The sequence below is a fragment of the Pristiophorus japonicus genome, chromosome 6, assembly GCF_044704955.1.
Source record: "Pristiophorus japonicus isolate sPriJap1 chromosome 6, sPriJap1.hap1, whole genome shotgun sequence".
Classification (NCBI taxonomy): Eukaryota; Metazoa; Chordata; class Chondrichthyes; family Pristiophoridae; genus Pristiophorus; species Pristiophorus japonicus.
This window is the reverse complement of record NC_091982.1, coordinates 185184034-185201803: the sequence shown is the minus strand read 5'-3', so window position 1 is coordinate 185201803 and position 17770 is coordinate 185184034. Positions and strand designations below refer to the sequence as shown.

The window sequence follows — 17770 nt, the reverse complement described above, 5'->3', positions numbered from 1 at the left end:
CTGAGGAAGGACGCTCTTGCTATTGAGGGAGCACAGCGAAGGTTCACCAGGCTGATTCCCGGGATGGCAGAACTGACATATGAGGAGAGACTGGATCAACTGAGCTTGTATCCACTGGAGTTTAGAAGAATGAGAGGGGATCTCATAGAAACATATAAAATTCTGACGGGATTGGACAGCTTAGAGGCAGGAAGAATGTTCCCGTTGCTGGGGAGTTCCAGAACCAGGGGACACAGTCTAAGAATAAGGGGTAAGCCATTTAGGACCGAGATGAGGAGAAACTTCTTCACTCAGAGAGTGGTTAACCTGTGGAATTCTCTACCACAGAAAGTTGTTGAGGCCAGTTTGTTAGATATATTAAAAAGGGAGTTAGATATGGCCCTTGCAGCTAAAGGGATCAAGGGGTATGGAGAGAAAGCAGGAAAGGTGTACTGAGGTTGAATGATCAGCCATGATCTTATTGAATGGTGGTGCAGGCTCGAAGAGCCGAATGGCCTGCTCCTGCACCTAATTTCTATGTTTCTATGTTTCACACTCCTGACTTGTGCCTTGCAGGTGGTAGAGAGGCTTTGGGGAGTCACAAGGTTAACATTGCATTCATGCTCTCCCAAATGACCCAACAAACTTCTCCTGTGAGGATGTGAGCCACACAGACTAGGAAAGTCCCGTGTACCATTCACAATCTTTGTTGAGTTAGCTAATCTCAGCTATGCAGTGGTAGGAATACTACAATTGACATCAACATCTCTGGGTTAGAAGGGGGAAATTTGGCCATGTGTCCTATTCTTAATTTCCCAACCTCGCCGGCTCCAGTTGGATAACGTAACAACACTCCATCAAGGCTAACAAGAACACCAATCACTTGGGTATGGTACAAGAGGGCAACTGCTGCCTGTGAAAAGACTCAATGCAGTATAAATTCAACTTGGGGAGTGGTGAAAAATAGGCGATAGAAAATCGGCAGCCCATTTTGCACTCTACTGGGGCCAAAGTTGACCTCCGCCCAAAACCGGTCTCAACTATTGCTTTTCAAATTTTCCTTCCGCCCCAATGCATGGTGTGGACAATCCAGAGAAATTCAGCTCCTTGGCTTTTGATTCCAGTAATAGCGGTGTTGGTGTGGGGAGAGGGGCGGAAGTGAGGGCGAGTCAGAGTGGCCGATGCTCCAAGTCATCAGCGCCATGCTGATGATGTCATTGCGCTGGCGCATCACAACATCCCTCCCCTTCAATTAAAGTGGGAGGGTTTTGGCCAGGCCAGCGGTACCCTGTTGGCAGCCCAGCCAACCCACAGGCATAATTATTGGCCCAACCTGGCAGTCGTCTGACAAAAAATAAAATGGAGTCACCGGCAGCGCCACCTCCCCTTTAAGGGCGGCCGCGCCGCCCAGCCACAGAAAGGGTTCCGACAGAAAAAGCTGTCAGTGGCACTGACCAGCACCACTCTCGCGGGGCAATTTTCAAAAGGGACAATTTCCCGCAGGGCAATTTTGGAAAGGGGGTTACCGCTGGTCTGTAAAAGGGTCGGTGAATGCACGCGTGGTGAAAAAACAGGCAGGACAGTCCCCTACACCACTCCAAAACTGAAGGAGGGCAATATACAAAATGGCGGCCCCTCCGTTTTCAGGCGACCACAGGCCTTATAGTCATGGGGCAATTTTGGCCCCTACTGACTTCAATGGAAAAGAAAATCAGGCAGAGTGTAAAATGGGCTGCCAATTCGCCATCGTTCATTTTACGCATCCACCAAATATGAATTTATACCCTAATGTCTTTGGGAGAAGAGGGAAGGGGAAAATTGTCGAAGGAAAAAAACTGCATTCATAGTTGTGATCCATTTTACTATTTATAATGGGAAGGGACACTAAACACAGCTAATCCAAAGAATCAAGTGATAAGTAATGATGTTAGCCACTAAAGTACTTGCTAAACATTCAGTCTGAAGAGCATCTTAATGCTTACCAAGTGTATTTATAAATTTTCAAATAAAATTTGCAGTGAGAATAAACAGGTCCTTTTCAGAATGGCAGGCAGTGACTAGTGGAGTACCGCAAGGTTCAGTGCTGGGACCCCAGCTATTTACAATATATATTAATGATTTAGACGAAGGAATTGAATGTAATATCTCCAAGTTTGCAGATGACACTAAGCTGGGTGGCAGTGTGAGCTGTGAGGAGGATGCTAAGAGGCTGCAGGGTGACTTGGACAGGTTAGGTGTGTGGGCAAATGCATGGCAGATGCAGTATAATGTGGATAAGTGTGAGGTTATCCACTTTGGTGGCAAAAACAGGAAGGCAGATTATTATCTGAATGGTGACAGATTAGTAAAAGCGGAGGTGCAACGAGACCTGGGTGTCATGGTACATCAGTCATTGAAACATAGAAAATGTCTAGAAACATAGAAAATAAGTGCAAGAGCAGGCCATTCGGCCCTTCGAGCCTGCACCACCATTCAATATGATCATGGCTGATCATGCAACTTCAGTACCCCAGTCCTGCTTTATCCCCCTGATCCCTTTAGCCATTAGGGCCACATCTAATTCCCTTTTGAATATATCCAATGAACTGGACTCAACAATTTTCTGTGATAGAGAATTCCATAGGTTCACAATTCTCTGGGTGAAAAAGTTTCTCCTCATCTCGGTCCTATATGGCTTATCCCTTATCCTTGGACTGTGACTCCTGGTTCTGGACTTCCCCAACATCGGGAACATTCTTCCTGCATCTAACCTGTCCAATCCCGTCAGAATTTTATATGCTTCTATGAGATCCCCTCCCATTCTTCTAAATTCCAGTGAATATAAACCTAGTCGATCCAGTTTTTCTTCATATTTCAGTCCTGCCATCCCGGGAATCAGTCTGGTGAACCTTTGCTGCACTCCCTCAATAGCAAAAATGTCCTTCCTCAGATTAGGAGACCAAAACTGTACACAATATTCAAGGTGTGGCCTCACCAAGGCCCTGTACAACTGTAGCAAGACCTCCCTGCTCCTATACTCAAATTCTCTCGCTATGAAGGCCAACATGCCATTTGCCTTTTTCACCGCCTGTGTATCTGCATGCCAACTTTCAATGACTGATGTACCATGACACCCAGGTCTCGTTGCACCTCCCCTTTTCCTAATCTGTCACCATTCAGATAATATTCCGCCTTCCTGTTTTTGCCACCAAAGTGGATAACCTCACATTTATCTACATTATACTGCATCTGCCATGCATTTGCCCACTCACCTAACCTGTCCAAGTCACCCTGCAGCCTCTTGGCATTCTCCTCACAGCTCACACTATCACCCAGCTTAGTGTCATCTGCAAACTTGGAGATATTACATTCAATTCCTTCATCCAAATCATTAATGTATATTGTAAATAGCTGGGGTCCCAGCACTGAACCTTGCGGTATCCCACTAGTCACTGCCTGCCATTCTGAAAAGGACCCCTTTATTCCTATTCTTTGCTTCCCGTCTGCCAACCAGTTCTCTATCCACATCAATACATTACCCCCAATACCATGTGCTTTAATTTTGCACACTAATCTCTTGTGTTTCCATTACGCGGTAGGAAACACAAGTTTTAAACTCATTGATAACAAGTGACTTCTTCAAATGCAGTACAAAGGAGCTGAAAGGGACACAATATTAGTGGTTTTCTTTCCATCCTCCGAGATGTCTTACCTGCCTAAAGTATGAATAAAATTAGAAAAGTCCGTATTTTAAATAAAACAGAAAAGACGAACCCTTCTGATATTAAGGCGCAGCTCAAAGTAAAGACGGAGGGAGTGGAATTTAACTTATGGGGGCGCTGCGGATCGGACGGGTGTAATGATCCTATTGCTTCCCACCGAAGTTGAACTTCACTCCCGGGACATTAAAAGTCACAGACTTGGAGCAATTGCGTTTCCTCCTCTGCAGCCTGTAGTTTCCCATATTCTGATTGCGGACCCGCGCCGTCGGCCCGCTTCAGGTGGAAGCTGAACATTTCTTTGGTGTCCTGTAGAGCTGAGCTACCTCTGCGGCGGGAGCAGCGACTAAGCCAGAATCCAGTGAGTGAGAAGATAGCCAGGAGCAGGATTATGTTCAGTGCAATATGCCAGCAGAAAAAATTGGTGACAAACATCAGGTTCGCCATGTCATTGCTCTTCCAGGGCTTCCCTGTGAAGGGTTTGTAGAGAATGAAGGCGGCGTGAAGCAGCCAAGTTCCTTGGGTCATCACCAAGCAGGTCTTGGTGAACCAGAGGATGTGGTCATTGGGTCTCCACATCTCAACAGTCAGGACCAGGCACACCAGGAAGCAGGTGAGGAGCAGCAAAGTGTGCACAGAATTTTCCACCTCTTCTTTTCCATGCATGTGGGAATAAAGGAGCAGGGCTTCGATGTAAAAGGCGATGGTGATGGCAATGCTTTCAAACAGGAACAAGCGTTTCGGCAGACAGGCCTGGCTGAAGATGTCCACCCAGCCACTTAGTGCGAAATAGGAATACATGGTGACATGCTGCCACTCGTTGGGGTGTATGAATGGGTAACCTGGTTTCTCTTTGTTATAAATAATCAGTTTATACACACCAGGGGGATAAAAGAACTCGGCCATTACTGCTAAGGTACCGTAAACGATCTTCATCACCCCTTCAGCAGGAATCCGTTTCAAACAGCTCTTAAATCCAAATTTCCGAGAAGGAGATAAAAGTTGAATCTTCTCGCCTCGAAGTACCATCAGAGAAAATTTGAAGGCATAGAGAATCCCGAAGGAAAGGAACGCCAGACCAGGCGATATATGGCCAATAAAGGTGCCCATTCTGTGGCTTGGCTGCTGTGTTGCTTGAATGAACAAATCCTTCTGCGGCGAACCTGTGAAACCACATGACTGGTGGGGAACGGCAGACTGTTTTTAAAAAAACAATTTCCTGGGAACGCCTTTTTAAACTTCCTTTATTCAGCCGCCTGTCTTAAGAGTTGTCAAGTTTCAAAGGCGAATTTCAACGAGATTAAGCTCCACTTTTTTAAAGTGAAAAATTAGCGAGTTTTAACGTAGTTTAGTGCAATCAATAAAATAACAGCTAGTAATAATTCGCCCTTTTTTACGTGTCAAATACTGTAACACCCATGAAGTGTCTTCTTTTCCCAAGTTTTAAAAACGACCTCGATTTTTTTGGCTTTCAGTGAAGAAGTCCCCTCCCCCCACCCCCCTCCCAAAAAAAATCACTAAAGTTGTTAACGTTAAATAGTCACTGTCTTCCCTCAGTGATAGGAATCTTGCCTCTGAGTCGAAAGGTTCAAGCCTCATTCTGGGCTCTTGAGCACAGAACCCCAGCTGACATTTCAGTGCAGCACCGAGGGAATCTCCCCTGTATTGTTAAAGTTGCTATCTTTTGAATGAGACGTTAAACCAAGGCTCAGCCTACTCTCTGCTGGATGTAGAAGATTCATGGCACTATTCCAAGAAGAGCAGGAGAGCAGTCCTGGCCAATATTTATCTCTCAACTAACATCACTAAAACAAATTATCTAGTCACATCTGTTTGTGGGACCTTGTTGTGCACAATTGGTTGCTACGTTTCTCTATACGACACTTCAGAAGTACTATGAAGAGCTTTGAGACTTCCTGGGGTTGTAAAATATGCTATATAAATGCAAGTTCTTTCTTTGTCATTGGGAGAAGAGATCAACTACTTATCACTTTCCATTACAAAAATGCTTGGCAACACAAGGAGTAGTTTTGACAGATTGCCAACTGGACAATCACTTTAGTGTTTAGCAAAATCCAGAAAAAGTTTTGATTGTTTTTTCCTTCTCTCAACTCAGTTCTCCTTCATTCAGATTCACATTCCCTTTGATTCTATCCAGTGGATTTTTTAATTAATCCTTCAAGTACATGCAGCCCAAAAGATGTAAATGTTATTTTTTTCTATCACAATTTCTGTAAATCAAAACCTTTATGCTGAACTCATTGCTTTTGCTCCATCTCCCATAATATTAAAAATTGCATACGTACACAGTGAGGACTGAAAGATTATTAAGTCAGACTACCGTAAAGGCTGCAATTTTGTTCAAAACATCCCCCAATGCAGTTTCACTTTCAGTAGGTAGATACAGGATAACAATATGGCTGGACTTTGTTACAACGTGGCTAGGCATTTGGAGGGATTCCGATCAAATCAGTAACCACATTAGCAAAACTTGAGTAATTTAATGGTTTCGTCTGAGCCCTAAGATATTTTACTGTCTTGAAACTCACTCCAGCCTATTTGGCAGATTTTTTGATTGCATGTTTCAATTACGTTACAAGCAATGTTTGTGATCCTCTCCCGACAGATGTCATAGCTTTTTGAAGTTGGATCAGTAACAAACTTCAGACAAAATATGTAATTTCAAAGTAACAAACAAGAAACGAGAAAGAGACAAAGTGAAAAGATTGTTTTTCCTCCTTCCCCCAATAATTGTTTCCTATTTTACCACATGCCTCTGTTCAAGAAGGTCAACTAGTGGCTTGCTAATGTCATTTTACAGCCAACCGCGAGGAGATGCATGCCAACGGGCCATGAAAACGTGTCGATCTGACTTACTTCACCCTCCCCGGTCAAATCTTTTTTCTGTGTTTGCAGAACAGTAAAATTATCTAGTTCGAGGGCAAAAGTACTCATTGTGCTTACAATGAAAAATAAAAATGGCCTCCACCAGCCTAATTAAAGATAATAAACTCATGGTGGGTAATTGCTGGCACAAGTGTTCATCCCAATATTCCATGGTGATGTGTTTTGAGTATTCAAGAAAGTAGTCTTTGAGCAGGGCGCTATTATACTACTGATGTTATCTTCTAACTAATTTTTCCATTTACATTTCGTAATTTAAATGAGCATTAAAAGCATGCATAGTTCCACTTTTGTCATGAGCTAGTCTCCATATTGAAAATTCCTTTTTCAAAATGTGTTCATGGGATTTGAGCAAGGCCAGCATTTATTGCCCATCTATAAAATTATTCACTTAAATGTGCGATCTTGGCTCCACATACTAGTACTTTTACCAGTCAGACACAGTTATTATGAATTTTTAACTTCTTGATAAAGTAAAACACTGTAATAAAATCTTCATTTTTAAAATTACTTCTCAGATGTGGATGGCACTAGCTAGGCTGGCACTTATTGGCCATCCCTAGTTGTCCTGAGGTGGTGGTGGTGGGCCTCCTTCTTGAGCCACTGCAGTGTATGGTAAAGGTACTCCCACAAAGTTTTTAGGTTGCGAGTTCCCGTTTTGTGACCCAGTGACAATAAAGGAGCGGCAATTTACGTCCAAGTCTGGATGGTGTGTGACTTGGAGGGAAACTTGGAGGTGGTGGTGTTCCCATGCACCTTCTGCCCTTATCCTTCCAGGTGATGGAGGTTGGTTTGGGAGATGAGCTTTTGTTTATTTAATTTGTGACAAGTGGTGTTTCCCAGGGATCTGTACTGAGGCCTCATCTTTTCACCATATAAACCAATTACTGGGATGAAGGAATATACAGTTGTATATCCAAGTTTGTTAATGACTAAGTTAGGAAGAATAGTAAATTGTGTAGATAGTTGCAGGAATGTATCCAAGCACAGGCAAATTAAGTGAGTGGGCAAGACCGTGGCAGTTGCGAGTTCAATGTGGGGAACTGTGAGGCAATCCACTTTGGATCCAAGAATATTCATATGTTCTTAATGGCAAGATTAGAAACTGCAGAGGAACAAAAAGATTTGAATGTCCAGGTACACTAAATGCTAGCACAGAGGTATAAAAAGTAAACAAAAAGGCTAATGTAATGTTGGCTGCCTTCTCCAGGAGGTTGGAATACCAACGTGAGGAAGTGATGCTTCAGATGCATAGACCCTTGGTCAGACCCCACTGAAGTACTGCGTTCAGTTCTGGCACATCTCAGGAAATATATATTGGCCTTGGAGTGCAAATTTACCAAAATGATACCAGGGCATAAAAGCTTATATTGTGAAGTCAATAGAAAAGAATATCGGGCTGGGTGTAAAATGGGCTACCGATTCATTATCACCTGTTTTGTACTACCGTCAAACATCAATTTCACCCCCTAAAACTCCAATGGCATAGCTCAAAAATGGGGTTGGGGAAATAATGAAATATAAATTATAAAAATAGAAATCCTTGGGCAACCTGGTTCCTGCTCCTTTACCTCACGTTTGCACCTGGGAACTGGAAAGGAAAATGGGTCATTAAGTTTTACAATTAAATTTAAACAAAAGCTCAACTCAGTCAAGGAACATACATAATCAAATCAGTTTTAAAATAATTTTCAGCCTTAAATTTATTTGAAATATTGCAAAACAGTAATAATGTGATTCAACTGAGGAAAATACTGTTGCTTTTAAGTTGAGCGATTAGCTATAGTCTTGCTTGATGACACGAAAATACAAAAAAGGAATGACTGCCACTATTAAGTGTTGTGTGTTGTGCGTGGAATTTAAACAGGTAAAACAGCAGATTTCACCGCTTAATCTGAATATCATACGGTCTAAATACTTCATTTTGAAAGAAACAAAATATGCAGAAATATGAACCATATATTAAATTATAGATATGAAATTGTACATCTTTCAGTTGTATGGCACAAAACTAGTTGCACCATTGCTGGGAAGTTCCTCAATTGGCTGGTCTATTTTGGTGGAAACCTCGAATAAATACATAAACAGGGTTTCCACCAATCTACCACCGAAGTTACGGCACCTGATCGGAACCACGACGTGCCGTGAAAATTGTTGGCACATCTGTCTAATAATGACTAAATGTTAACAGCTTGACCTTAAGGAATTCCATTGCAATGGAAATCCCCACCTAATTAGATATGATGGAGTGAGAGTAATACATTCACTTTTCTTCACTTCAAAGGATTTTAATTTTCTCAGAGCATAATTATGGTAGAAGGAAGCATCATCAGTTAAACATAGGATTTTACACTAAGAAACTGGAAAATACCTACAATTTATTAATTAGCAAAACCCAAAAGCATAATTATTGTGACTTCATTATTCCTCAATCATATCCAGTGTTCCTCTATACAGCTATCCATTTGCATTCAAAGCATAAAACTAGCTGAGTGGATTCTGTGTCCTGCTGGAAACTTGCAAAAGAGCATTGGGTGCTAAGTACAGGAATGATGTAATTTGTACATGGGTGAGCAGAAAAAAATCACCACTTATGTTTAGTTGTTCCCATTCCATGATCTTGCAATGCTGCTGGGCATTCTTAATGCTTCACAAATCATCTGCTGAATGTTCTTGTACCAGACCAAAACCATCAACTAGTAGCTTAATACAGTAGTTTGCTTTGAACATTTCAGACCACATCTGTTCCAAGAAAGCTTTCTCTATTGGATTCCACATGAATTGCATCACTGCTCTTAAAAACATACTAAATTTGGTGTGCTTATGCTAGAGACCAAGTTGTGGGTGAGAAACAGCCTCAAATTTAATTCTAAATGCATCTCAAGTTGTTTAAAAATGCATTGTTGCTGCTACTTCAATCTCTTAGAACAGTTTGTATGTACTTGGAATTAATCATCATACTGGTCTGCTCAATTCAAGGTTGCACAATTAATCATCAGCCTACTGGAAATAATAGATAGCATAGTCTGCTCCATCATTCAGTTAGATCGTGGCTGATCTGCATCTGAACTCCATTTAGCCGCCTTGGTTCTGTATTACTTAATACCCTTACCTAATAACATTCTATGAATCCCAGTTTTGAAATTTTCCATTGACCTAGCCTCAACAGTTTTTTGGGGGAGATTTCCAGATTTACAACAGCCTTTCCGTGAAGAAGTGCTTTCTGACATTACCCTAAATAGACTAGCTCTAAAGTTAAGGTTATGCCAGGTTCTCCTGACAACATCCCTGCTTGTGCCCTCCTCTGCAATGTGCAACCAGGCTGCGTTAGTGTCCTCGGGATGTCTCTTCCGCCCATTGGAAGGAAAGAGAACCTCCCTGCCTGCTGTGACTCTCTCCATAAGCATATGGAGGGAATCATGGGAGAGCCTGGGTGCAGCCTTTGTGCGGTGTTTGTCAGTGTTTGCAGCACCTCAATGCTGTAGAATACTGACAGCACTACTGCCAAATCAATGTGGACATGGTCCCTTTAAGGAAACTGGCTGATGACGCGTCACCAAATGACGTCATCAGACCCGCATCCTTTTAATTGGCCGGGAACCTCGCAGGACGGGCTTAACAAGCCCCATGAACGCAAAATTTTCAGACCGGGATGGAGCCAGGAGCAGGGTTGCAACCCGCCACCTATCTCGGCCTCCCTTGACTTGCCACGGTTAGCAAAATCACGCTCTTAGTGTGGGATTCAGATGACCCACATTACACGAGGAATCTATTACCAGAATGATGGAAATATATTTACTGCTCAGTAACAGTGATGAGCTGAACATAGCCAATCTAATCACATGACTGGTATTTTTTGATAAAATGTAACTAAAGGTCCAAAAAACTGAAATTGGAATAACTAGAAAAGTCACAAAATACATTAAAGAACAGCAAATATACTGAAAGCTCGAATGCCTACTTTTATTCCCCTTCAAACCCTTTGCAACTACTACTTCCAAAGCACAGTTAGAATGCATGTGGACATCCAAAATTACTTAAAACATTAGCCTCAGTTTTAATTCTGGCCAGATCAGTGTGTCAGGGAAGCCATGGTGAGCTCCTCCAGGCTCACAAGGAAACTAAATTAAAAAACTGCTGGGTGTCTTCTGGCCCTCGATTCGATCTTAGGCAGCTTTTGCCAGGGGCGGGGTGGGGGAAGAAAGCCACCATTGCTCCCCCGCTCGGGCTTAAATCGCCTATCGAGCCTCAAGTAAGTCATCGGAGCCCGATCGATATGTTGAAAGTGGACCCTGCTGGCTTGGGTGTGGATGTCCTTCCCTGCAACTTCAAATTATAGTCGGTAAGATCGGGCAGAAAAGGAATGGGTATACTCCTACACCATTTTAACTCCCTGCCGCCGCTCCCCCCAACCTGATTTCTGTCTGGCGAGGTGAGTTAAAATCGAGCCTTATGATGCTTCTCACAGTGTTTAAAGCTGGTATTAGGTAGATTTAGTTGATATATTTCTTTAAAAAATTGTAAACATAATGAAATGACTTAGACTTTCATTATTGGCTTTAACACAGCCATACTAGGCTTCAATACAAAACATACTTCATTAAATAAATTATGAAAAGTACAGTTTCACATTGTGACAACATTCATCACAATAATCTGTTTTCTTTAGTTTTATAACATTATTTATGCATATATTTATTTCAGACAATACAGAAAATGTGCTTTTATCTTAAAAATTCAGTTCATTTAACAGTGATTTATTAGCAAATGTACACAGACATGATCTGTAATTTAAAATATAATTTATGTGTACATTATACAATATTTATATATTCATATAGGACCTGAAACAAAACAGGAATACAATGCATTCATTTGTTCACATTTTATATCGCCTTTCTATTGTTTACCCGATCACTTTATTACAATAAACAGAGTAATTTAATTTTTACAGTTGCCAAAATATACATAAAACAGGAGACTGAACAAAAGTGGTCACATTAAATATGGTTACAACTGTACATGTTAAATGGTGCATGAAGATTCATCACAGCAGCACTGACTGGAGATCTGGAAAAAAAAACATTTTTGTGCAAATCAATAGTTAAAAGGGATTTTATTGCAAAGAGTCAACACTGCACTGGAAATTAGAACCTGGCTGGGCAACAAAGAATAATCAAGACCAGAGAGCAAACTACAAAGTGGTAATTTAATCAAGTGTTTCAGATGATGAAACAGAGACAAAGCTTGAATGGTTTATCTGAATCCCAAGATACTATTACCCTGTACTGCATTTATCTCAATCTCCAATGTTCTGTATAATGAAGATCGTATCCTTCAGTAATGCGCTTATTGTTTGTGGGCAGTGGAGGTGTTGTGCTGCTGCTGGCTGTCCGAGAAATATCAGTGCAGCAACTTGAAAGGTCACCAGTTTTAGGGTCATTAGAAATGGATTTTTTCCATTGATATTTTATTGCAGTGACAAAGAAACCTAAGTATTCGACGATCTCCTGCAACATTGATCAATGGGAGTCAGAGATTAATGGTTTTATAATGACAGAAGTGATGTAATGTACAATGCATTGTATAAACAAATTGATCTGCAACTTTGCTGATGGACCAAAAAAGATTATTTCTCTTCTTCAACTACATAATGTATCCAACACTCGACTGCAGTACTGAGGTGTCATTATTTGATGTTGTTGTTAAACTGTTCTGGTGGTTCACATGGACAGTAGAGATTCCATGACGCTATTCATAGATCAGACAGTGTTCCTTCTGTTCTGGCCAACATTCCCCCCTTAAATCAACTGCACACAAAAAATGTTAACTGTTCATTCACTGTATTATTGTTTGTGGGACATTGCTAGTGAAGTATGGCTATTTTTCCTTAAATAGACTTCAAAATTAATTTGCTCTGAATTGTATGTGATGCACTTTCAAAATTACAATTGTTCCAGGTCATTTTTGGGAAAACAGCCTCTAGCAGTCCCTGGTGCAAAGGGGGAAGTGTGCACCATGCATTTGCACAACAAATTTCAAACTGGGTGCTACAAGCAGCCTCCTGCCCGTCTCCGATAGGAGTGTTGGGCGCTCACATACGGGATCCACCTGAAAATCGCACCAGGCAAGCTTTGGACATCCGGAGGTGGAGGGGATGGGGGCTGTTGTTTCCTTGCAATTTTAAACTGCCAGATGCCTCATAGTTTCACGGGCTTTGTAACTTAAGTCATCAGTCCTTCAGTTTTATTGGGGAAAAGAAGCCTTAAATGTACAAGAAAGCCTGAAGGAGTAAATCCAAATGTCAAAGGCACAAAATCTGTATACTTCTAATGGAGTCACCAGTGTGCATCCCTGGATAATGGAATTACATTAAAAATGATACATGCTGGTTAATTTCCAAATACATTCAGACTTCAGAATGAATAGACCTTTAATGTTGAATAGGCAGAATAAAAGAAGAGATTGCTTAAACATTCTTGAATTTCAAAAGGAATAACCAAGCATTAATATCTAGCTGCAGGTAGTGAGCACAAATATTAATCTAAGGTTATCTAATGAAGAAAGTTGAAGCTTTCAGTAAATTACATAAATACTTATTCCAGTTTTATTGTAATGAAATTACCAACGGGTCAAAATTCGGTATTGCCGCGTTTGGAGGGGGTAACCGAGATGAGACAGTACTTCCTGCACCCGACGTGGAACTCCCGCTCCGGCTACAAAATTGGGGATAGTGCTCCGGAGAGGAAGTGGAGCACAATGTCGGCGCTCCACCTCCTCTCGGGGGAGGGACCAGGGCAGTAAGCGCACAAATTTTCCAGCGCTGTGCGACCTCTCCGCCTAGCGCTGGTAGGAGCACACGGCCCTTCCCTTCTGTTGAAGGGGATGGCACGCTGCGAACTCTGCAGTGGGATGAGGGGCCTCCACTACCCCACCAGTGATTTGGGGTGCCATGGCCGCAGCCCGGCACAGAAGCTGAGTACCAGGCTGCACCATCGCGGCACGGACCCCACGAAATAGACCACAAAAGGCCGGACTGGCAAGTCAGCTGGGAAAAAATGGCGCCGCTCACCTCCCCTTTACTTTTTGCCCTGCAAGCGGGGTGCGGCCTGGTTTGCAACCCGCGAGCCTGATACGGACATCGCCCGTGGCGACCTCATGGGTCATCGACCCAAAACGCTAACTCTGCTTTCTTTCCAGATACTGCCTGACCTGCTGAGATTTCCAGCATTTTATGTTTTTATTTCCAATTCCAGCATCCGCTGTATTTTGCTTTTGATTTTAGCCCAATTTCTGCCACGGACCGAAAACGGGTCACTGCACACGGCAATGAAGTCATCATCGCCGACGCAGTGGCCCAAGGTGCTATAGGTTTTGTGCCTCCGCTAACTCCTGCCCAATTTCGCGGGAGCCAGTAACGCCGTCCCCCCACCCCCGGGCGAGAAATCGTTTGCGTCCCCCAACAGGACGCGCAAACAATGCGAATTTCTCCCTCCAAGTCTCAATTTTTTGCTCTCATATGCAAACAAGTTCAATTATTTCAGTCTATCCCGATAAGTTTGTTTTACATTTTGCTGCACTGATCCATTTCCAATGCATAAGTATCTTTTAATACGAACATAAGAATTAGAAGCAGGAGTAGGCCATTCGGCCCCTCGAGTCGAATCGCCATTCAATGAGATCATAGCTGATCTTCCACCTCAACTCCACAGTCTTGCACTATTCCCATATCTCTTGATTCTCTTAATCTAATTCCAAAACCTAGCGATCTCTGTCTTGAATATATTCAAAGACTGAGCCTCCACAGCCCTCTGGGGTAGAGAATTCCAAAGATTCACCACCCATTGAGTGAAAAAGTTTCTCCTCATCTTAGTCCTAAATGGCCGACCCCTGGTTCTAGACTCCTCAGCCAGGGGAAACATCCTCCCTGCATCTACCCTGTCAAGCCCTGAAAGAATTGTGTATGTTTCAATGAGATCACCTCTCATTCTTCTAAACATTAGAGAATATAGGCCTAATCTACTCAATCTCTCCTCATAGGACAATCCCCCCATCTCAGGAATGAGTCTGCACGCCCTCAATGGCAAGTATATCCTTCTTTAAGTGAGAGAAAAACTGTACACCATACTCCAGGTATGGTCTCACCAGGGCCCGATATAATTGCAGTAAGTTGTCTTTACTCTAATACTCAAATCCTCTTGTAATAAAAGCCAACATACCATTTGGTTTCTTAATTGCTTGCTGTACCTGCATATTAACTTTCAAGTGATTCGTGTACAAGGACACCCAGATCCCTCTGAACACCAACACTTCCTAATCTCTCACCATTTAAAACATACTCTGCTTTTCTATTTTTCCTACCAAAATGGATAACTTCACATTTCTCCACATTTATATTCCATTTACCATGTTCTTGCCCAGGAACTAAGTCCCCTTGAAGTCTCTTTGCATCCTCCTCACAACTTACATTCCCACCTCATCATCATAGGCAGTCCCTCGAAGCGAGGATGACTTGCTTCCATGCCAAAAAGAGATGAGTTCACAGATGTTTCAATGAAGGACCTAATATTCCAGATCCCGAACTACATCTTGGAGGGTGGAAGATGCCTGTGCTTGGATTTTTTTAATGTGTGGTGGCCGTTGCACACCAGCCACCACATGGACTTGCCACTGGACCAAGACCTGGCTCTGTCAAGGATTAACCAGGACGACTGGAGATCAGCTCTGCTGCATGGACCTAGTGCGCACACATATCGCAGCATGGGCTGGCCCGTGCTGCCCCTGGGCCCTTGCCCCTTCTGGGCCCCAGACTCATGCCTCTCCTGGGCCCCGGTCACTTCCCTCTACGGACTCTTGCTGCTCCTTCGCCCTTCCTGCTATGCCTGCCCACACTGCAATCAGCGACCTGACTTCGCAGCCGTCGCCCTCCTGCAGTGCTATGCCGCCGCCGCACGCTGCTCCCTCTGATGGCCCCGGCCTGATGATGGTCTTGCAGGCCGGGACCGCGCCGCTGCACGCTGCTCCCTCATAGTATCATCAGCAAACGTGGATATATTACATTCGGTCCCCTCATCTTAATCATTGATATAGATTGTGAATAGCTCGGGCCTAAGCACTGATCCTTGCGGCACCCCACTAGTTACTGAAAATTACCCATTTATTGCTACTCTCTGTTTTCTGTCCATTAATCAATCCTCAATCTATGCTAGTATATTACTTCCAATCCCATGAGCCCTAATTTTGTTCAATAATCTCTTGTGTGGCACCTTATCGAATGCCTTCTCAAAATCCAAATACATCACATCCACTGGTCCCCCCTCATCTATTCTGCTAGTTACAACCTCAAAAAACTGTAACAGATTTATCAAACATGATTTCCCTTTCATAAATCCATGTTGACTCTGCCCAATCCTATTATTCTTTTCTGTGCCCTGTTACCACATCCTTAATAATAGATTGTAGCAATTTCCCTACTACTGGTGTCAGACTAATTGGTCTATAGTTCCCCATTTTCTCTCTTCCCTCCTTTCTTAAATAGCAGGGTTACATTTGCTACCTTCCAATCCATGGGAACCGTTCTAGAATCTATGGCATTTTGGAAGATGACAACCAATGCATCCACTATCTCTGTAGCCATCTCTTTCTAAACCTTAGGATGGAGGCCATCAGGTCTAGGGGATTTAGCAGCTTTCAGTCCCATTCATTTCTCCAGTACTTATTTTTTTTTTACTAATACTAATGTCTTTCAGTTCCTCATTCTCGCTAGAACCCTGATATTTCACTATTTCCAGGAGGTTTTTCATTTCTTCTTTCATGAAGCCAACACAAAGTATTTGTTTAATTTCTCTGCCATTTCCTCATTCCCCATTATAATTTCTCCTGTCTCAGCCTGAACTGGACCCACACTTACTTTTGCTAATCTTTTCCTTTTTAGATACTTATAGAAGCTTTTACAGTCTGCTTTTATGTCTCTCGCTAGTTTACTCTCATTTCTATTTTCCCTTCATCAATTTCTTGGTCCTCCTTTGCTAAATTCTAAAATCCTCTCAATCTTCAGGCCTTACTATTCTTTCTGGCAACATTTTAAGCCTTTTCCTTTGATCTACTTTAACTTCTCTTGTTATCCACGGTTGGATCACTTTTCTTGTGGGGTTGTAAATTATGTATTAATTCTTTAAATGCTAGCCATTGCTTGTCTACCGTCATACCTTTTAGTGTAGTTTCCCAATGTACCTTAGCCAACTCTCCCCTCATATCTACGTAGTTTCCTTTGTTTAGATTTAAGACCCTAGTTTCAGATTTAACTAAATCACTTTCCAACTTAATGCAAAATTATATCATATTATGATCACTCTTCTCTAAAGGCCCCTTTACCACAAGGTTATTAATTAACCCTTTCTCACTTTGATGACAAGTATATAAAATTGCTTACAATATTCTAGAAGTGGCCTAACAAATTATACAGTACTAATATACATTTTTTGACTTGCAATGAAATACCCTGGAGCTGCACCTTGGGGTAGTTAAATAATTTTTGGAGCAGACACACACTGACTGGCTACTTCCACAGAATGATCAGTAATCAATCGTATTCCTTTTCCTTTGATAATGCATTGTTTTGCCATTTAAGGATGCAGTTACATTGTAACTACTGGACACATCCAGTTGGCAGGCCCAAATTATAATTATGCACTGCAGGTCACACTAAAGTCACTGATGAGGAGCATGAAGGATCCATGTTAGGATGTACATCCTAAGTTCTACTTCTGTGTTTTAACAATTAAGAATTAAGTGAGAACATTATTTAGCTATTAAAACATTAGCAAGTTCCTTGGTGGGACAGCACTCGCCTGATTCCATTCTTATCTATCCAATTGTAGTCAAAGAATCACCTGCAATGGCATCTCTTCCGGCTCCGTTACCTCTGGTGTCCCTCAAAGATTTACCTTTGGCCCTCTCCTGGCGACATCATCCGAAAACGCAGCATCAGTTTCCACATGTACGCGGACGACACCAAGCTCTATCTCACCATCACCTCTCACAACCTCACCACTGTATCTAAATTGTCAGACAACTTGAGCAGAAATTTCCTCATAAGTATTAGGAAGACCGAAGTCATTGCCTTTGGTCCCCAGAACAAACTCCATTCCCGAGCCACCGACTCCATCCCTCGCCTGGCATCTGTCTGA

The 17770-nt window shown here is 42.4% G+C and overlaps 2 protein-coding genes across 2 annotated transcripts in view; both read right to left on the bottom strand.

The window, feature by feature from the left end:
- Positions 1-3447: 3447 nt before the first annotated feature.
- On the bottom strand, positions 3448-4837 carry LOC139265326 (transmembrane epididymal protein 1-like). The gene has a single exon (XM_070882298.1). It carries the CDS (start codon positions 4785-4787, stop codon positions 3864-3866), a length of 924 nt encoding a protein of 307 aa, XP_070738399.1. The 5' UTR covers positions 4788-4837; the 3' UTR covers positions 3448-3863.
- A 6466-nt stretch (positions 4838-11303) lies between these two features.
- Positions 11304-17770, bottom strand: part of mfsd8l1 (major facilitator superfamily domain containing 8-like 1) — an 82727-nt gene continuing 76260 nt past the window's right edge. Inside the window, exon 13 of the mRNA XM_070882297.1 lies at positions 11304-11651. The gene's annotated coding sequence lies outside the window, so the exon portion shown is untranslated. The remainder of the gene's footprint in view (positions 11652-17770) is intronic.